This window comes from Gouania willdenowi, unplaced genomic scaffold, assembly GCF_900634775.1.
Source record: "Gouania willdenowi unplaced genomic scaffold, fGouWil2.1 scaffold_50_arrow_ctg1, whole genome shotgun sequence".
Taxonomy (NCBI): Eukaryota; Metazoa; Chordata; class Actinopteri; order Blenniiformes; family Gobiesocidae; genus Gouania; species Gouania willdenowi.
Genome location: NW_021145214.1, coordinates 88,345 through 110,581, shown reverse-complemented (window position 1 = coordinate 110,581; position 22,237 = coordinate 88,345). Strand labels below are relative to the sequence as shown.

At 40.1% G+C, this 22,237-nt stretch overlaps 1 protein-coding gene and 1 pseudogene across 1 annotated transcript; one reads left to right on the top strand and one right to left on the bottom strand.

The window, feature by feature from the left end:
* Positions 1–8,133: 8,133 nt before the first annotated feature.
* LOC114460518 (hydroxycarboxylic acid receptor 2-like) lies at positions 8,134–12,198 on the bottom strand (annotated as a pseudogene).
* Positions 12,199–13,267: 1,069 nt separating this feature from the next.
* LOC114460517 (centrosome and spindle pole associated protein 1-like) lies at positions 13,268–20,582 on the top strand. Its single transcript, XM_028442395.1, has 19 exons — positions 13,268–13,476; positions 13,577–13,638; positions 13,714–13,837; positions 14,041–14,174; positions 14,248–14,276; positions 14,388–14,451; positions 15,499–15,592; positions 17,821–17,872; positions 17,957–18,040; positions 18,113–18,215; positions 18,308–18,371; positions 18,523–18,692; positions 18,767–19,197; positions 19,540–19,606; positions 19,708–19,777; positions 19,851–19,998; positions 20,083–20,181; positions 20,263–20,324; positions 20,421–20,582. Exons 8-19 carry the CDS (start codon positions 17,848–17,850, stop codon positions 20,580–20,582), a joined length of 1,485 nt encoding a protein of 494 aa, XP_028298196.1. The 5' UTR covers positions 13,268–13,476; positions 13,577–13,638; positions 13,714–13,837; positions 14,041–14,174; positions 14,248–14,276; positions 14,388–14,451; positions 15,499–15,592; positions 17,821–17,847.
* Positions 20,583–22,237: the final 1,655 nt, after the last annotated feature.

Genomic DNA, 22,237 nt, shown 5'->3' with positions numbered 1-22,237 from the left:
AATAGTTTGTTTTGTGTATTTTTTTGTCATGTTTTTAAGACATTTGATGTATTTTATGTGTCATCACTGTGGGATGTTGATCATGGTTCCTGGGAACCTGCAGTTGGCATCCCTCTGTGATTAACAAAGTATACATTAGTTATTATTGCCATCTTTTTGTGAATTTTTACTGTTTTGTGTACTTTTCTGTCATTTTGTGTAACTCCTTTTTCATTTTGTATATTTTTTCTGTGTATTTGCAGTTTTCTGCTTAATTTTGTGTCTTTTTGTTGTGTTTTGTCATTTTCTGTTGTTTTTTTTAAAGGTCTTTTGTTTTTGTTGTCATTTTGTTTGTTTTTCATTTATTTATGTGAATATTTTTAACAGTGTTTTTGGAATATTTTTCTTGTCCCTTTGTGTATTTTTAGTGTTTTGTGTACTTTTCTGTCATTTTGTGTGTTTTTGGTGGCTTTTTGTCTATCTCCTTTTTCATTTTGTGTTTTTGTTGTAGTTTAATGTGTCATTTTGTGTATTTTTTCTCACCCTTTGTTGTTGTTTTCTCTGTTTTTCTTATATTTCTGTGTGTATGTGTAACTGTGAGTAGTTTTGTGTGTTTTTCTGTGGTTTTGTGTACTTATTGGATGGCTGCAGTGACCCCTGGGCCTCTTGATCTAAAACATACAGGACAGAGGCTCTCTAGGGCTGAATAGGAGGAGTGTAACTCATACACATTGTGTAACAACGTAACACTCTGAGCACTAATGGTCACATGACACCAGAACAGGATCAATGTTTGACTTTAATCTGTGTTTTTCTTCTTGTTTTCTGACAGTTCTCCCTGATTGGTTCTCGCTCTACCAGCACAAATGATCCTCCATCTTCTTCCTCCTCCATCATCCCTCCTTCCTCCATCTTCTTCCTCCTCCATCATGTCTCCATCCTCTGAGGTGAAGGTGTTAGATCCGCCCCCCCTCAGAGTTCTTCCTCTCTGAGTAGATCACAGTTTGTGGAGCGTGTGCGTCGCAGTAACCAGACGTGCCAGCAGGGGGACTTTTCATTGGCTATCCAGCTCTACAGTGAGCCTGACCTTTGACCCCCACAACGACGTCCTGTACAGCAACCGCTCAGCAGCTTACATCAGAGTGGGCCGCTATAGCCCCGCCCTCAACGACGCCATCAAAGCTTGACTCATCAACCCCAAGTGGCCCAAGGTAGGAGCTAACCCCCCCCATTTATTTTATAGATCTGAGTCACTGAATTGATCTGATTCGTGAGAGTCATTTGAATTCCCACCATGGCCAGTGTTCTTACACTTTTATTATTTAATTTGATTTGATTTGATTTAATTTAACGAGTACAGTGCCCGTCGGAAGTATGCATTCATGTGGGAGCATAAGGGGTATAATTGCGTATTTTTGTATCTTTCTGTTGTGTTTTTGTGCATTTTTTGTATAATAATAGTTTTTTGTTGCCATTGCATTGTTATTCTGGAATCTTTTTGTGTATTTTTGTATCTTTTTTAGTGTAGTTTTCTTTTATTTTGTTTATTTTTGTATAAATATTTTGTTTTGTGTATTTTGAGTCATTTTCATATGTTTGTTGTTGTTTGGTGTATTTTTCTGTAATGTATGTATTTTGGAGTCATTTTGTGTGTTTTTGGAGCCTTTTTGTATATTTTTATGCATTTCTGTTGTCATTTTGTATAAATGTTTAGTTTATTTATTTATTTTATTTATTCAGTTCATTTCCGACATGGTTGCATTCATCATTGTTTTTTTTTTTTTTTTTTTTTTTTTTTTTTTCATGCCGGAAAGGGCGACGGAAAAAAGCATTATGCTTATCTAGATCCGTCCGTTTGTAGTTTTATTTTACTCATTTAGTATATTTTTATTATAAATACTGTGTGTGTGTGCGCCAGCCAGCCATCTTCTCTGTGCGTTATCTATCACACATGCGTGCGCGCTTCTTGCACAATAACCATCGCAGGTTGTTAAGAGAGACACGGTAACTACGGTAGACAGTTAAGTCAACTATTCATCAGCATGTATGTCTATGCTGTACAACCCCTCGACTAACAGAGAAAGTTTGTCACACCAGTGCCACCACTGGATAAGTTTGTGTAGAGCCCTGATAATAATAAATATGTTGATAGGGATATAATATTAATAGTGAAAGTAGTAATAGTAATAAAAGTAATGTTGTAATGATATTAATGGTAATAATTGCAATAACAAAATAATAATGTACTAAAAACAAAACTAATAATAAACAATATTAAATAATTATAAGGTCATATAATGATAATAAAGCAATGCTAATAATACAATGAGAACACCAGTAACTATAATACAATAAAAACAATCACAACATAAAATAATAAGGCAATAATAATAATAATACAATGACTATAAGATTAAAGAATACTACAAAAGAAGAATAATATAAGAATAGCAATAACAATAATATAATACTGTGCGTGCGTGTGTGTGTGTGTGCGTGTGTGTGTGTGTGTGTTAGCTATGATAAGATCAGTGTGGAGATGGAACAATGTGGCTGTAGTTACATTAGGCCCAATTGGAATATTGATCCAGAGGGTACCTCAAAGTTTGGATGAGTCCGTAGTGGTCCTTCTCTGTGACAAACTGGTTGTGGAAGAAAAGTCTGATGCCACAAGACGCGGTTCTGGACCAATGGGTGTCCACAGGGTCCATTCCTGGGCCTGGTCAGCTTCAGTGGTTTGGCTCACAGGCATTTGTCCTTATTCAGAATCAGCACAGTTTTCCCTGCTTCTGGTTTGTGTTATCTTCACCACAGTTATTACTTATTGAGCCTCTCTTTGTTCAGCCTGAGGCCATATATCGTCTATATAAATGTGTCCCACTGTGTGTAAAGCACTACAAATACTTTTTCATAATACTTCAGTACTTTCTTTAATAGAAAACACACAACATGACACTAAAAACACACAAACCATTACAAAATGTGTTATTTTGTTTATTTTTGCTGCATGATTTCAGTTTTTTATGTATTTTTGTAACTGTTTTGTGTTTTAATTTTATTCATTCCTTCATAAAATCTGACTAGTTAGACCTACAGGGAGTGCAGTTTACTGTGCCTCACTGAAACGTGGCTAACAGCTAGCATCCCAGATGCTAACGTGGAGCTACCGGGCTTCAGCACAGTCAGAGCGGACAGAGACACTAGAGCCTGCGGGAAGCGCAAAGGAGGAGGACTCGCACTGTATGTAAACAAACGGTGGTGTAATCCTGGGCATGTGAGCGTTAAAATCTCCCACTGTTGCAGGGACATTGAACTTTTGGCTGTAAGTTTACGTCCCTACTACGTGCCGCGGGAGTTCAGCCACGCCATTGTTGTCACTGTTTACATTCCTCCGCGTGCCGACGCGGAGGCGGCGTGTGACGTCATCCATAGCGCTGTAGCTAAACTACAAACACAGCATCCTGAGGCTCTAATGCTTATCTCTGGGGACTTCAACCATGCTACACTGGACAAAACACTGACTGCTTTCCACCAGTATGTGGACTGTAACACCAGGGGAAATAGGACTCTAGATCTAATGTATGCAAACGTTAAGGATGCATACAGTGCCATCCCCCTGCCTGCACTGGGGAAAGCAGACCACAATCTCATCCTGATCAAACCTCACTACACACCAAAAGTGAGGAGGTCACAAATAACCACACGCTCATTCAGGAAGTGGTCTCCTGAAGCTGAGCAGGCTCTGAAAGACTGCTTTGAGACCACTGACTGGGATGTATTGCAGGAGTCTCAATGACAACATGGAGGAGATGGTTGACTGCACTACGGACTATATAAACTTCTGTATGGACGTTGTTGTTCCAGTAAGATCTGTGCGCTGCTTCGCTAACAACAAGCCCTGGATAACCAGTGACATCAAAGGCCTCCTGAACCAGAAGAAGAAGGCCTTCAGAGATGGTGACACACAGGAGCTCAAGCGGATACAGAAGGAACTAAGAGTCCAGCTCAGAGAGGGGAAGGAGCAATACAGAAGGAAAATAGAACAGAGGATGCAGAACAACAGCATGAGGGAGGTATGGGAGGGGATGAAGACCATCACTGGCTGCAGCTCAAAGAAAGGAGCCCCCATTGAGGCTGATGTGGGAAGGGCAAACCAGTTAAACCAGTTTTTTAATAGGTTTGATCTCCCTGCACCTACGAGCACAGCAACCCCCACCCACCTAACCCCACAAGCCATCTCCAGCACAGAAGAGGACACCTCCCCCCCCCCGCTCACATCACCCACCATCACAGCAGCTCATGTATGTGGAGAGCTGAGGAGGCTACGCCCTGGCAAAGCTACAGGTCCAGATGGAGTCTCCCCCAGACTACTGAAGACCTGTGCGCAGGAACTGGGACACCCCCTGCAGCGTATCTTCAACCTGAGCCTGGGACAGGGGAGGGTGCCCCAGCTGTGGAAGACATCCTGCATCATTCCAGTCCCCAAGAAACCACATCCTGGGGAGCCGAACGACTTCAGGCCGGTCGCCCTGACGTCCCACGTGATGAAGACCATGGAACGGCTGCTGCTCCATCACCTGAGGCCACAGACCCACCACGCTCTCGACCCTCTGCAGTTTGCTTACAGGGAGAAGGTTGGAGTAGAGGATGCCATCATCTTCTTGCTTCACCGTTCTCTTTCTCACCTGGACAGAGGCAGTGGTGCTGTGAGGATTACATTTTTGGACTTCTCCAGCGCCTTTAACACCATCCAGCCTCTGCTCCTCAGGCACAAACTGTCAGAGATGGGAGTAGGATCAGACCTGGTGGCATGGATTACAGACTATCTGACTGGCAGACCTCAGTACGTCCGACTGGGGGACTGCAGGTCCGACACTGTTACCAGCAACACTGGAGCACCGCAGGGAACTGTGCTCTCTCCGGTCCTGTTCACCCTGTACACGTCCGACTTCCAGTACAACTCGGAGCTCTGCCACGTGCAGAAGTTCGCGGACGACACAGCCATCGTTGGCTGTATCAAGAGTGGACAGGAGGAGGAATACAGGGAACTGATCCAGGATTTCGTCACGTGGTGCGACTCTAACCACCTGCTCCTCAACGCCACCAAGACCAAGGAGATGGTGGTGGACTTTAGGAGAACCAGGCCGCACCTTGAGCCTGTCAACATCAAAGGTGACTGTGTGGAGGTGGTTCACACTTACAAATACCTGGGAGTGCAGCTGGATGACAAACTGGACTGGACTGCCAACACAGAGGCCCTGTGCAGGAAAGGACAGAGCCGTCTGTACTTCCTCAGAAGGCTGGCGTCCTTCAACATCTGCAAGAAGCTGCTACAGATCTTCTACCAGTCTGTAGTAGCGAGCGCCCTCATGTATGCAGTGGTGTGTTGGGGGGGCAGCCTCAAGAAGAAGGACGCTGGACGCCTGGACAAACTGGTGAGGAAGGCAAGTTCTGTTGTTGGCACAGAGCTGGACAGCCTTACATCTGTGGCAGAGAAACGGACTCTGAACAGGCTACTGTCCATCATAGACAATCCACACCATCCACTGCACAGCGCCATCTCCAGGCAGAGGAGCAGCTTCAGTGACAGACTGCTGTCATTGTCCTGCTCCACTGACAGACTGAGGAAATCGTTCCTCCCCCACGCCATGCGGCTCTTTAACAACTCTAGGGGGGGGGCGATAAAATCAACCATAGAACACTGGACTTAATGCTAATCACACCATGCACACTCTGTCACACACGCACTTTATCACACACACACATCTACTGTATCTTGCACACTGTCATCTGCACAACTGCACTTCAACTGGACTGGCACACACTATACTGTATTTCGATATTATACCATTATATTTTACCTTAGTACTCTCTTTGCACTGTTTTAAATTTTTTTCTTAATTTTTAAATTTTTAAATTTCTACATTGTACTTTCCCTGCATGCCCCTGTGTTCCCATACCTGTAAGCTGCTGGAACTGTGGATTTCTCTTGGAGATGAATAAAGTATCTATCTATCTATCTATCTGACTAGTTACCTAGGTATGTTCTGTGGGGAGTTTGCATGTTCTCCTCATGCTTATGTAGACACAGATTTTCCTCCAACTGCCCAAAAACATGTACGTCAGATGATGTTGCCCTTCTCTCTGCAGTATTAATTCTTTCAAAATAAAAGCACAAGATTATTTCTTCTGCCTGGGACAAATAAATGTCTGCCAACAAATATAAACAGATCTGTGACACACTTTTGGGTCTCGACCCAATCACAACACTAAAAAAATGTGTTTGTCATTTTTATCGTGTAAATATTGAATTGAGTTGTTTTATTTGTTTAAATTGAACCCTTTTTTAACTGAAAACCATCGCTGACGGTGCACTTTGTGTGTGTTCCAGGCAGCGTCCAGCGCTCTGAGCAGCCTGGGCCACGTGTACACAGCCATCAGTGACTACCCCAACGCTCTAGCTAGTCATAAACAGTGTGTGATGTTAGCCAAACAAACACAATCACTGCTAACTGAGGCTCGACAGCTGGGAAACATGGGCTCAGTTTATACTGCGTTAGGAGACTTTACCAACACTGTTCACTGTCATCAGCAGCACCTGGACATCGCTAAGGTACGCCATGGAAACAGTCACAGTAAAGCAGTGGTTCTCAACCTTTGGGTCACGAGACACTGGGAGGGGGTCGTCAGATAGCTTTAAAAAACTAAGAATATTTTTGAACAATTTCAGCCCATTTTTGCTTATTTTTACTTTTTTTTTTTTTTACAACTCCATCAAATTCACCATATTTTAACCTATTTTCATCACTTTTTCTTGCCATATTTTTGCTCCTTTTAATGTATTTTTGCTACATTACTCCCATTTCTGACACTTCTACATCACATTTCAATGACTTTTCTACAAATTTTTTCCACTTTCCAGACATGTTCATCACTTATAAACCCTTTCTACCACTTTTACACCTAATGTCACATATGTTGTCCCATTATTGTCACTTTTAACCTCTTTTCACCATATTTTATGATTATTTTTGCCAATTTAACCACATTCACCATTTGTCATGCCCAATGTTTGCCAGTTTAAACTAAATGTTCCAATATTGATATTTGAACCCTTTTTTTCCACTTTTTTCTCTCTGTTTTTGCAACTTTTAACCAATTTCTGTGGTTTTTAAATTCCCATTTCACCACATTTTCCACCATTTTTGGTCACTTTGAACCCATTTTATTAGTGATTAAAACCAGGATTTCCATCTTTAAGATGACTATAATAATAATAAACGTTCCTAGATAACAGTGGATATTATTCAGATGAATAAATAAATGTGGTTATCACAGATTCATAGAACAATAGACCATCATTTTGCTGACTTTATGGATGGACCCCAAAAATCTCTCCCCTTTATTCCCCTTATAGATGGCCCTGTCTCCACATGACTGTTTTTCAATGTTCATGTCTGTGTTCAACCACCTTCAGCTACAGTGGGGGTCCCCGCCCTCTGGAACCTTTATTTTGGGGGTCGTGGCCTAATAAAGGTCATGAACCACTGGTATAGAGAACAGTTCTGTGACGTTTATCATTACTCAGCATTATAGATTGATGTGTGTTGCGTCTGCAGACATTAAAGGAGCGTTCCACTCACAGAGGGACTATGAAAAGGCCGTGTCGTACCACAGTAAGGTTCTAGAGCTGGGCCAGGAGCTGTCGGACAGAACTATCCAGATGAGGGCGTACGCTGGGCTGGGACACGCCACACGCTGCGTGCAGGTCAGCCTTTCAGCTCATTAAGAGAGATCTGAACCAATAATGAACGTGTAACGTAATGACTGGCCTGTGCAGGACCTGGAGGGGGCTGGGCGGGACCACCAGAACCAGCTGCAGACGGCCCAGCAGCTCCAGGACCACGCTGCACAGTGACGAGCCTCTTCCAATCTGGGTAGGATTCACTTTATACATGAGACAGGTTTATTCTTCTTCCATCAGTGATAAGAGCCTCTGCCTTTTTAAAAAAAATGTTTATTATATATTCACAAGATATTATTCAAAAAAGAAGACAAAAACAATCTTGCTGGCATTACTATGTGGATATCAAAGAAACTTCAAAGCAAACATCAAAGTGATCAGCAGACGCCTCTGACGTAGACTGGCAGATGTCACTCGAGTCGAAACATGTCAGGAGACGAAGTAGAGAAGTAGTAGACCACAGGGTTGAGAATGCTGTTGAAGTATGTGAAACACTCCGAGGTGTAGAAGGCCACGTTGGCCTTTTCAAAGCAAGAGCACTCGTCGTACCAAACCTTGAGGATCCACAGGGAGAGGCGGGACATGGTGTTGGGCAGAAAACAGGTGATGAAGATCAGCGCCACGGCCAGGACAAACTGCACGGCGCATTAGATCTTCCCTCTCCTCTCCATGGCTCTTCTCCTCAGCTGCCACGCGATCCTGACACTGCAGAAAGCCACGATGGAGGTGGGCAGAAAGAACTGGATGACGTAGAAGGCGTTGTGCAGATGTTGAAGCTCTCACACTGCATACGGTTGTTGGATTCAAAGAAGTGCTCATCGGCCAGAAGATGTCCAGTGGCCAGAAAGATCAAGACCCAGAGGCCGAGAGAAACCCAGAGGGCGTAGCTCAGAGACATCCTGTTGATCTAGTGCTAGGACTTTAATGCTTTAAGTTGCAATTAATTATTTACAGAAAAATAAAGCACTTAACAACCCCACAGTTTATAGTTTTTTTGTCAAAGCCAAAGGGGGTGGAACCTTTCTCGTTTCACAAGTTCCTGGTATACCCATATTACTGACACAGACCACAACACAAGAAACAGGAGAACCAGAGAAGAAGTTGTTGCTGTGCTTCGTGGACGTTCATATTTATTTAAATAAAAACACTGAATACAAAACGAAAGCCTCAGCTAGCACTTTAATGCTAAACATGTAGCAGCTCGCACCTTAATGCTAAACATGTAGCAGCTAGCACATTAATGCTAAATATGCAGCAGCTAGCACCTTAATGCTAAACATGCAGCAGCTAGAACATTAATGCTAAACATGCAGCAGCTAACACCTTAATGCTAAACATGCAGCAGCTAGCACCTTAATGCTAACAACATAGCAGCTAGCACCTCAATGTTCAATATGTAACAGGGAGCACCTCAATGCTAACAACATAGCAGCTAGCACTTCAATGTTAACATGTAGCAGCTAGCATCTCAATACCACCATGTAGCAGCTAGCACCTTAATGCTAAACATGCAGCAGCTAGCACCTTAATGCTAAACATGCAGCAGCTAGCACCTTAATGCTAACAACATAGCAGCTAGCAGACAGTGTCTCCAATCCACACTGGACACTCAGACAGGGTTCAGAACCAAAATGAATAAAGTCAGTGGATAAATGATTGTAGTGGACAGTCGACAACTCTCTGTGGTAGAGGATGTGGGCGGGGCTAGAAGCACTGCTACAGACCCAACTTATCAACTGCTATGTAGAAAAACTATTTCAAACTAAATTCATCATCTTCATCAGTTGCTCTGTTTATTTCATGATATCCACAGATATTCTAAATATTTTACACTGTTCAGTTTATACTTCTCTGGAATGTTCTGGACTCAGTGATGTTTTTTTATTTTAATACAAAAACTACATTTGTTTTAGAAAGTTTACTAAATATCTAGAAAATGGTGAATATATCTTAGATAAATGTAAGTTAGTGCTTTGTGAACAATACAATAATAATATTCTTTATTCATATTACACATTATGTTAGCACTCAGTGATGGAAATAATAAACACTATATAGTTGTTTAAGATCATTTATTGTTTTCATTGATTCAGTCATGTACTGTATACCAACATACATTTAAATTAGGAAAATGTTGCTTCTCGTGTCAAATATTGTAATGAGATTTATTTAGATTAATTAATGAGTCTCTAATAATTAGTGTTACTTTGAACACAACAGCAGTTATAACTAGGTAAGGTTTCAGTAAACTATCTTTGTGTAAATGTACATTTTAAAAGCTAAATTAATTCATTTTAAACTTTTTTTAATATCCGAAATATTGAATACAACAAATTAAATTTGTAGATTTAGATTTTTTATTTATGTTTTTATTTTTAACATGGAAACAGAATATCATAAGAAAAAACAAAAACATAAAGAATCTCAAGATATATTCACATTTCAGTTTACAATTTATATTACCAAAGTGGAAGAAGTACATACTTATTTAATCATATCCATAAATCCCTTAATGTTTGTATTTTTTTTTTGGTAATTAACGAGCTTCTCACTGGTGGTGTAAAGAGTAATGAAATATCATAGTCAAGTAGAAGTACTGTAAGTTACTTGATTAAAATTGTACTCAAAGACAAGTGAAACATCTCATGCATAAACTTAAAAAGTTAGAGACCAAATGTTGCACAATTGTAACTTCATTTATTTTCCACAAAGGCATCTGTATAAAAGAGCTGCTATTGCAATAAACTTTATATTCTCCATTACTAAGTTCACTTTCAGTTTATTTTAATGCAGATGATTCAAATCCGTAACAGCTATATTTATTTAACAAAATATTATAGTTTAATAACTTATTTTAGCTCTAGTTCCTCTTTCTCTAACTTTTGAATCCAAGTCCCTCATGTCGACTACTACATTTGTATAAACATCAATAGATCATAATGATGGAATGAATAAATAATAACACACATTTTAAAGAATCTAACTTTCTAAATAAGTGAAATAAACAGTATTTAGTGTCTCCTGAAGAGATTTATTTCAATAGGTTTTTTTTTTTTTTTTTAATCATTTAAGGTCATTTTCCTCCTAATGTGGGACCAACACTGACCTTTATATTTTCAATTCATGTTCTAATAAAAATCATTTCTAACATAAGTTTTTTGTGTCATTTTGTGTATTTTGTTGTTTGTCTGTTATTTTTATTATTCAGTTTATTTCTCTTTGTCTGTTTTTTGTGTTATTGGTATTTTTTAAATATTCTGTGTTTTTTTTAGTGTTATTTTGTTTATTTTGTTGTTTATTCTTTTTATTATTCAGTATAATGTTCTCTTATTTGTGTGTTTTTGTTGTCATTTTGTGAGATGCTGGTAATATTTAGTATGATTATCTTTTTTTTAACTAAAAACAAATATTATTAAACCACATTTTAAAATGCTTTTAATTGTTAATTTTCCTCTCACTTTATCTCTAGTACCCCCTGTAGTGCCATCGCCTACCCCTAGGGATAGAATGACAGCGGCGGAGCCAGGCACCGCAACCTCACACCAATGCTGCCAGCAGACCCCCCCGCAGGAGCACAGCACAGCCCGGAGGACAGTGGGCCCCAGCCACCAGCCCTACCCCGCCCAGGGCGGCGCGGTGCCCTGCTGAACCGCGGCTAGTCGCCAGACGGCGGGGGAGCGCGCCTCGAGACGCCAAACCCAAAGACCCACCCCCGGGACACCCCCGACCAGACACGGCACCCACGGGGCCCGGCGCCCCCAGCCAGCAGTCCAACCACCCCCAACGCGGATCCGCCAGGACCGGAGCCACCGGCCGCGCCCGCACACACACCCAGCATGATCCAGGGGAGGCCCCAGCGCGGGCGAGGCCCCACAACTCACCCTTCCCTCCCCCCCGAAGTTACACAAGCCGGCCCGTGCAGTCCCCCAAGTGAGCCCCCAGGAAGGGAGGGGCGACCCGGCCCACCGCGCCAGCGGCACCCTCAGCGAAGGCACACCCCAGGGAACCAGGCCAAGGCGCCCAGACCGGCCGGCGGAGCAACCCACCGCAACACCTCGCCACCCAACAACCCAGGAAAGAGTGGCAGGGAAACACGCAAGCCCCCAGCCCCAAGGGCCACCCAGACGTGCACGGAGGGGGCAGGAGAGCAACACCAAACCGCCCAGGGACTGAACGGGATTTTAAGTCGACTAGACAAATCCCTGTCCAAGAAGCTTTTGTCTGTTCCGGAGTCAACGACGGCCCTGGAAGTGAACTTCACACCATTAATGGAGATTAATAAGAGCTTGCGTGAATGCGGGGGCAAGCAAGGTGAACAGAAGTCCTCAATCTGGTCATGATCTTTACACTATTTGTGACTCATACTGTCGCACCTGTGCTGCCACTTGCTCCATCTTTAAGGACAGTGTGTATCCCAACTGAGCTTGGTGCTGGAACTCCTTGAGGCACCTGTTGACTGTTCCTGATGAGTCCATCGTGGCCAGATTTTTCTGAAAGGCGATGTGTACAGGTTTGGACCTAGAGACAGGGACAGAGGCAACAGATGTGTTTAGATGGCTCCTTTCTGTCACCACGTCTTGGATAACTAGGAAACTTAGCATGTCAAACACTAAGGAAACGAGGAAGAGAAATCCCTGCCGTGTTGCAGGCTTCACATCCAAATAGAATTTAAAAGAAAATATCACTTTCCACACTCCATTTTTACTCCCAACACAGTCTGGACTGGAAGTTCATCGTGGGGATCCACATCATGAACTCCACTGGTGCGTTCTAAGAACAACAATGTATTAATTGTCCACGCAAAGCACTTTCAACAAATAATGGCATCTATGAACAAGTGAAACTTGCGCCTGTCAAACCAAACAGAATAGTTAAATTAGAACTGATGACCTTATCACTGTCGAGGTAGGAATGATTACATTATCACTGAGTCCATCGAATCAGGAGGTGGGGGTGGGGTGTACAAAAATAAATTCGACATCACACACCCTTTAGCCAAACAGCAGCCATGTTGAAAATCTCAGGTCAGTCTGATCCTGATCTGCAGAGATATTTGAGGAACACACAGAAACACAGACAGACAGAGATCTGTTGTTTTTATAAAGAGATATGAACTCCAATGTTTATGAAATGATCACAGAAACTAGAAATCTATCATCTCAACAATCACTGTCTCCTGGACAGTTACAGATGGACTAACCTAAAAGGCTTCATTTACTCTCAGGTGAATCGGGTTAAAAACCAACATGAAGTACGTCAACATGAACCATGTGGCCATACCAGCCTGTTATTGCCCAATCTCGTAAGATCTTTGAAACTAAACAGGTCTGGGCCTGGTTAGGAGACCACTGAGAATTCCAGGTGCCACATTGGGGGACAGTAGCTCCAGTGGTATCTGTCATTGTGTCCTTGGGCAAGGCACTTTACCCACATTGCCTAGTATGAATGCAGTGTGTTAGTGAATGTTGGTGGTGGTCGGAGGAGCCGCTGGCACACAATGGGCAGCTTCGCTTCCTTCAGTCTGCCCCAGGGCAGCTGTGGCTACTATAGTAGCTTACCACCACTAAGTATGGAATGAAAGAATAATGCCTTAATTATGTAAAGTGCTTTGAGTGTCTATGATAAAGCGCTATATACTGTATGCATTATTATTATTACAACAGAAGGAGATGAGAAAGCAGGTGAGGCCGATGAAGGAGATTGTGGAAGTTCTCCAGAAAACCCAGGAGGAGCACTCACAGAGGAAACATGAGGTATGGAATCTGCAGGTTTGGAGCTTTGTATAAGATCTTTGTAGGGTTAAATGTGACTATGCAGGGAGGTAATGTATAACAAGCCCCCATTTGTTCACAGGAGCACACAGTGTCGTCTCCAACTGAACGACCCCATCCTGAAGGAATCCCACAGTTAACAATGTAAGAAGCTGGTGATCTTATCACTCTGCTAGTGCTAGTTTCACTTAATACTGCTTTTCTAATCCGTCACGTCAGCGCATCAACAGGATGTGATCAGAAAGCTGTCGGCCCTTCGTGGACATCTCAGAAAGGAGGAAAAACAACTGGAGGTCCAGGTTCATTAAACTCAAACAATCCCTGACTACATTGGATCTAACAGGTAACACTGATCAACAAGAGATTTGTGTTTGGGTGGAACACAGACAATGGAAAAGAAATGCTGCTTTTTGGATTCAAATTAGCCGATCTAATTATATTCAATCTAACCTCACATATGACAGGGATTAGACACACACCTGGCATTTTAACTAGACAAAGTTGGTCAATTGATATATTTTTTTTTCCCTATTTGTTTAAACACAGAAGACAATCCAGAGCAGACAATTTTTGATCTGCACCAAAAGAAGCTCCTTGGACATTAGTTTACTGCCATTTTCCAGCTCCTTTACATGTGAACAAGGACAACATCAGGAAGTTTGACCAGTTTAAACACAGAGGTAATAAAGGACACACTCACACAACACTGGGACTATGGTGCTTTTCTCCTCATGGCTTTGTGTTTATTTCTAGAATATCTGGAATATGATCAAAGCCATCAAGTAGGTGTTTTTTTTTTTTTTTTTTTTAACTGTTTGATCCAGAAGTTGATAAGGGTTACTGCAGCAAAATGTAGACCTCTTAAATGTTCTTTATTGTATGTCTTCTCTTAGAGAAATCCCAGTGGACATTCAGCCCAGAGAGACAGCATCTTAGAGTCTGATTCCACTTTTATTGGTAAATCAGGCTGATCGTTCACTTTTTCTCACACTTTATGCATGGATGGGATTTGACATTGGATGCATAAAATCCCACAATGATGAACACAATATGTAAAATGTAGAGTAGCAGTTTGCAGTCGAAACATGTCAGGAGATCAAAGTAAAATAAGTTGTCTAAACAAATGAAAGGTTATTCTTTTTTGTTTGTTTATTTATTTTTATTATTGTTGTAATCAATATCCTTTGGGGTTTTTTTTTTACACACTGACTCATGTGTATATTCTCCCAAAATTTTTTGGAGATATAACTGAGTTTATTTTTTTGTTGTGATATCAGTTTCTGTGAATTGTCATTGTATTTTTTCTATGTTTGTAATAAAAAGAAATAAATCTCTGTTTCAACACATTTCTGTGAGACTGACGCTGCATTCAAGGCAACTCTGAACTCTGTGTTTGATCAGGTAAAAGGTCAGAGAAATTGCAATAAATGCTATAATGTTTGTATGATTAAGCAATGATTAATCTAACAAAGCAAGGCGACATTATAGCATATCTCAGCAACAGGGCATGCAGAGTGACTCACGTAAAAACATCAATGACGTAACTTTTTCATTTCACTCTATGTAATTTCTATATTCTGGATTGTTTTCCCCCATTACTTTAGAAAAAGGATTGGAAACGAATTAAACATAGTTTTGCACATGATGCTGGTCTATCCTTACCCATTGATAACATATCTGTGAGGGTACGTGTTCACTCTTTTGTCTTTGTGCACGTGTAGTAATTTCTGTTTTAGTTCAGTAAGTGATTCCATAGGAACACTTTGTATTGTCAAGACAGTTCGTTAGAAAACAATAACAAAAAAGCTACAAAAACCATGACCAATAAGCCATGTTTTCTTTTTTTGTGGAGGAAACTCTTTAAATACAAAAGTACATTTTGTGTATTGTGTCTTGTCATAAAAGCTGAGCTGCAGGAAAGGTGTGCTTAGGAGTAAGACATGGGATGTCAAATTACAGGGAAAATTCCCTCACAAGTAATGACTTAATTTGTTTTTCTCAAAGGAAAAACTGAGAGAAAAAAGAATACAACCTCTCCCTCGTGAATGAAGCCCAAAGCAGACAGATAAGGAGGAGAGCATCTGCTGTTCCTTTACCTGTAAGTTCATCAGCCAATAAACAGTAGAAACCATTTGTTTGTGTTATTGTTGCAGAGTAGGTAAAAAAATCATTTTGGTCTGTATTTTCATGACAGGAAGTTGGGTGACAACCAATCAGGGCCTCCTTACACTGAATCACAAACTATTGTTAATGAATGCTTTATCATTCACCTACACTAAATCTCTCACACACATTATCAACTACATTATAACTTTTATGTCTTTACGTATTTGATTGAGCTCTGGTCTTGTATGAATATGTACCTTAAGATTAAAAGTGGCAGTCAATGCAGTTAACATCAAATATCTTTTATTTGCTCTTGGTTTGCAAACTGGAAATAAGTGCAGACAGTCAAAAAAAATAAATAAATAAATGTCTTTAAAAAATATATTAAAAAAACAGTAATATTTATTGAATTATGTTGATCAATATGTAATAAATGCAGTTTAAACATGCAGAAAAACAAACTAGAAATAGACAATTGATCAAGACTTTAATGTAATGTTTACTGATATGAATAAAAAAACAAAAAAATGGGTATACAGAAATATTAATCTACTCGTGCAAACATTACAAAACGTCCCTGAAGGTATTAATGCACCTTAACTACAACTGTTAAATAGTTGTACAACTTCCATTTACAGTTCATGTTTTCTTTATTAAAGCCTGCGGTAATGGTCAACGTGAGGTAATGCTTTGAAAAACACATACAATCACTCTCTAGGCCATATGTGTCAAACTCGAGGCCCAGGGACTAGATCTGGCCCTTTAGAGCATCCAATGTGGCCCACAGTAGAAAGTAAAAAATGACAGAAAACATGAATCATTGTGTACATTACCAACTAATTAATTTGTAGAAATCTTAAATACACAAATTCAATGAAATTTCACAATAATTGCAAGGCTCACAAATGTTCTTTGCTTACATCACATGATCTCAAATTGTTAAAAAAAAACTCAACATTTTTCAAAAGCCTAGCATTTTTCCTGAAATTATTCCACCACATTTCTATGAATTAATTAAAAAAAAAAAAAATGGTCACAAAATCAAAATGATTTAAAGTGAATATCCTGTTAGGACTGATTAATGACACTTATTGTTTGGATATTGTCTGTATTAGATATTTTATTTATTCATACCTGGAAGTGCAAACTAAGGCACATTAATCATAAAAAATACTAAATTCTGTGGCCCAATTGACATAAAACTAGTCTCAATTTGGCCCCTGAACTAAAATAAGTTGAGACAAAGTTTGCTCAGAAACTACAGGATCTCAACTTAATTTACTATTTTTAAAATCTCACCATACATTTTGACCAACAGATGTCCCCATTGAGCGTTGTGTGTCCGTGTGAGTTTCTACTGTGACACGGTTGTGTAGCATCATTAAAGGTGTGTTTATGTCTTGTTTTGTGCAGTAGTTGATGTTAGTTTGTCTTGTAACACTCAAAATCCATTGTTCTTATCCTTAATGAAGTGAAAGCAGTGTTTGCCATGTAAAATGTTTTTCCCCCGTATTTTTGAAGCCAATAGTTTGCATTATAAATGTATCAAACACTACTCTACGCCTTGATAGGTTTATTGTTGTCTTTATTATACTAAATAATTAGTTATTGTAACATAAGTGTAACGTCCGAGTTTTAGGGGCTCTAACTTGCTGTTGTAGACGAGGAACACACGACTTATGCTACAACACTTCCGGACACAACCCGATGCATACCGATGACGTCACTTACATACACGGCGCATCTTAACAGCACAAAACCAATTCGAAGTGTGACGTCAGTGCCGCTGTTTGGAACAACGCCTTCTTCTTAGATACGTCATAAATTCAGCTTTGAAGAATCTACAGGATCGAACCCTCGAAGCATTGTGTACCTTTGTGCTTTCAAATTAACCAAATGTGTTCTCAAAGAAGCCATAAACAAGCAAGAACAAAGGTAATAGAAAATGAAATGAGTGAATATGTGTCAGGGTTGTTATACTAAAATTGGATTTGTTTTTATTTAGTCTTTCCGATTTTTATTTATTTCTTTCAATTCATTTATTTATTTATTTAATTTTTTTTTCATTCCATAAAACAAGGCTTTACACAGCAAAATAAATAAATCTATACATAATAACTGAAAGGGTTAAGGCTGAAGTATATTTCTTATTATTGCCTTACCCAATGAGCACAATTCCTAAATACACAGAACCAATTTTAATCTAAATACTTTTCACAGTTTGGAGCTGGTGTGAGTGACGAAAAAATGCTGCATTTTTCAGCTGACAGAGGTAATGTATAATCTCATCATCTGATAGTAAACACGGGGTTTACTTTTTGCTACAAGCTGCCTGTTTGTGTTTTGCACTCTACAGGTTTAGGTTCAGGATCCAAGCTGGGAACAGACTATGAAAGAAAGAAGAACAAACTTCAACCGCTGGCTACTGGACTCATGATTGGTAAACACATTTCAAATACGAGTAAATATCCTGGCTTCACCCTAGTCAGGAACATCACTGGTGTTTTTGCAGGAGTGTCAGAGGAAGAGAATAAATTGATCGCTGCGACGAAAAAAGAAAAATACAAAGCGGAATTGTTGAAGCAAATCAATGAAAATAAGAGAAACAAAGTCAGGTAAGTTTTTTTTTTTGTTTTTTTTAAGTGAATTGAACACTGAGGGAAAAGTAAAGAAGGATTGAATACGTGTATCTGCCCTTGTTTGATAGAGAGAAAACACTTGAGGGGACGATTGGTGCCACTGGAGCTACAAAAAAAGATCTACATAAAAAGGTAGAAAATAGCAGTAGGAAGTAATAAATAAAATAGGAAGTAATATATAAAATAGAATTATATATATATATATATATATATATATATATGGATAGAAACACCATTGTTTGTCTCTTCTGTGTGATGCTTAATGCTCTAGCTTCCTGAACAGGAAACGCAAAAGAATCCTTCAAGAAGCTCACAGGAGGACTTCAAAGAACCACTGATGAAGTGTTCTGGGTTGGAAACTGGTGCACCTAGAGATGAGGCCTTGTTGGACCATTCCAGTGAAACCTCCCACAGGAACCTCTCACAGGGGCTGGGAGACATGGCTGTACCCAGGTAGCTCTCAGCTGTTCAATGGCCCCATGGTAAAATGTTAGCTGCACAAAGCTCAGTCTTTTCTTACTCTACAGGGTTGCTGGTTTGGATCCTGTAGTTTGTCCTCTTTGCTACACTCCACTTCATGCATCTCATCCTTTATATGGGACTCTAGCATATGCTCCTCCTCATCCTGATGGGACTCTAGCATATGCTCCTCCTCATCATAATTATGGGACTCCAGCATATGCTCCTCCTCATCATTATGGGACTCTAGCATATGCACCTCCTCCTCATCATTATGGGACTCTAGCATATGCTCCTCCTCCTCATCATTATGGGACTCTAGCATATGCTCCTCCTCCTCATCATTATGGGACTCTAGCATATGCTCCTCCTCCTCATCATTATGGGACTCTAGCATATGCTCCTCCTCCTCATCATTATAATGGGACTCAAGTTCATCCACTTGATCCTCCTGATGGGGCCAGTTATCCTTTGGAGCCAACTTTGCCTGACAATCAAGGTAAATAAAGTATTACAACTATCATCATGAAAACACAGATAAAACTTTAAAATGAGATTTTAAGAATATTTTTAAATGAACTACATAAATTATTTTCACTCACACTCATTGTGATGAGTATTCTGCAGACTTTTGTTACCTTTGTTCTCACCATCTTTGCATTAATTAGGTGATGGCATTCATTAATTGTTACTGGGTGTAAATTAGATAAATTCACATTAAAGCAGTTTATATTCATTTATTAAAATGCTACAAAGGAAATGTGAAATGTAGGTGATATATTATTGAACATCCTTTTTTTTTTTTTTAACAAATATTGCATACCTGTGTTTGTTTAATCAGATGCTCTGTGTAGAGAGACTTCTCAGTGTGGAAGGGCAATTGGCCAAAGATCATCTGCAGCTATTGAGTGAGTGTTCTCTGCATCTTGATGTCATCATACAGTGGTTTTATGACGTGTATCAAAAAGTTACCAATGTAAATCTCTATGTGATCACTTCCAACTTCCAGACTCTGTGCTGAGAATTCCAGGCAGCAGGGAGAAAGCAAACAGAGCCACTGGGAGGCTCTAAGACAGCAGGTGAATTCAGAATACATGCCATCATATAAAAGGCTACATCGTTTTGTAAACAACCTGTCTCACTGTATTACAGATCAATGAGAGAGAAAAGCTCAAAAAAATGAAGAAAATAGAGGAGGAGCGTTATAATGCTAAAATAGAAGCTGAGAGGATGGCCTACAATCCCTGGGGAAGGGGTGGAGGAGGTGCACCGGTCACAGACGAACAAGGCAACCTCCATAGTAAGTTGATGAGCTAAAGGTAGATGTGAAAAATAATCACTAGCCAGTTTCGTTTTGGAGATTAAGACCTTTCTTTGCCTTTAGGTGACTTGAGACAAATGCACAAAGTGAACAAGGAACGGAGCTTGTTTCCTCGGTGTCCCAGAGCCGGAGCTCACGTTCCTGTTTCCCGTCCTCTGTCAGGTAGTATTTTCTTTTGAATTTTCCAATTACACTTTGCATTGGCAATGTTTGTTTATATCTTTTATCTTTTGGGATTTGCAGCTCTCACTGGTGAGCGTTGCTCAGAACAAGTGAACAAGCACAACCAAGAACTGAAGCAGCAAGTAAGCATGCAAACAGTCTCGACAAATATTCAAACCTAACCTGGTTTCATCTACTCAGACTGACTGGAGATTTAATTCTTGTTATGTTCTTTTTAGATAGAGGAACGCCGTAGAAGGAAGGCTGAGGAGAAAGAGCGTGAGATGAGGGAGGAGGAAGAGCTGGATAAAAAGATAGAGAAGGAGAGGGCTCTGCTTCACAAGATGTACGAGGAAGAACAAAAGCAGCTCAAGATGAAGGTCCTTAAAAAAGGAACTTAATAAATACATTTTTAGCACAACTGTGGTTTATCATACAGATGTCTTTTGACATTTATTGTTCTTTCCAGTCATCCAACGCTGTAAAAACATTTCAGACACAAACATTCAGCAAAAGGTGTCTTTTATCAGACAGATTCCAAAATATGTTCATCAAGCTAGATTCAGTCATTAAATGGGTCCAAAAAGCAAACTTGAAACAACAATGTATTAAAGGGGACATATCATGCTAAATCCACTTTTTTAGCCCTTAAATGCATTTTGTTGTATATTTAGAGTGCTTAGAAGTACAGAAAAAATCAAATTAGTCTCTTCAGGTGCTCCGTAGATATCTTTATATTCTGTTTTGCTCATATTTTTCAATCTGTTTCGATTTTTCTATTCTCTATTACGTTTTTTGAACTATTACATCACAGTATTTGCAGTGGAACTGCCAAATTAGTCCATCAACTCCAGGTCCAACACTTTGAGCAATCCGCCATTTTTATTTCTCGCTTTAATTTTGTAGTCCAAGCTCAAGGATGCCGAAGTTACGAGAGGATAAGTCAAAATGTTGGGTTGTTGGATGTAGTAACCCACACGCTTCATTACACCGTCTCCCAGCATCAGAACCTTTTCAAAGTGCCTGGTTGAGTTTTATTTTTCACAGAAATGTACCCACATCTGTGGGTAAGGTCATTTTTGTGTGCGCGAAGCACTTCAAGGATGACTGCTTCTGCAACCTCCGCCAGTATAAAGAAGGATTTGCCGAAAGACTTTGTCTGATTGAGGGTTCAATTCCTTCTATCTTTGGAGATGATGAACAGAGCACTTCGGTAAGCTGTAAATAACGCTCAAAAGTGTGACGATAAGACGTCTCTGTCATTGTTTTGTTAGCATTAGCAGTTGCACCGTCTTCAGACTTCATATGTTAGCGCTGTGTGTTCGTTTTAGATCCTTCATGATATGGCCTACGTGATTTAATATAAGTCTAAAGTTTTCATTAGTCATTTCATTTTGCCGTTTTTGTCTTTGAAAAGACTGTGTTAAAATGCATTTCGTGACGTTAGCTTGGCGCTAGCGTTAGCTCGGTGCTTGTGTTAGCTCACTTGTTAGGGTTCTGCAGGTTCATCATCTTCATTTTCATCTCGCTCCGCTGGGTCCAACTCTGGCTCAAACATGTAAGGCTGGATGGACAAGTCTTCTGTTGTTGACATTTTGTAAATAAACTCTAAATAAAAAGTTTATGCGCCACTACATAGCCGTATCTCTTCTATCAAACTACAAAAATGGCCGAGCAGGGTGGAGTTGAACCGAGTGTCACCTAAAAAGGGGGCGGGGTATGGAGTGTCTCATTTGCATTTAAAGAGACCGCACCAAAACGAGTTGCTCTCAGAAGCACATCAGAAAAGGGGTAGAAAAGGGGTGGAGCTATAATAATGAGGAATTCAGACCCAAGCATTGCAGTTCCGCTTTATATAGACCACAACTGTATGATTTATATGTAAAAAGGAAGGATTTAAAACCATAATATGTCCCCTTTAATTGTTCACACACAGCACTTTTAACAAATAATGGCAACAAATATGAAGAAGTGAAACGTGTTACGTGTACTCTCACAAACTATACAGAATAGGTATGTTTTTGGCCATATTGTTTCCCTCTGCTGCAATATTGGC

Bases quoted from the DNA above. Each gene is read 5' to 3' on its own strand.
- LOC114460517 (XM_028442395.1), top strand. From the start codon at position 17,848: ATGCTGCATTTTTCAGCTGACAGAG. The intron at 18,372-18,522 runs GTAGAAAATAGC...CTTCCTGAACAG, and splicing joins AAAAAGATCTACATAAAAAG to GAAACGCAAAAGAATCCTTC. The intron at 19,607-19,707 runs GTGAGTGTTCTC...TCCAACTTCCAG, and splicing joins AGATCATCTGCAGCTATTGA to ACTCTGTGCTGAGAATTCCA.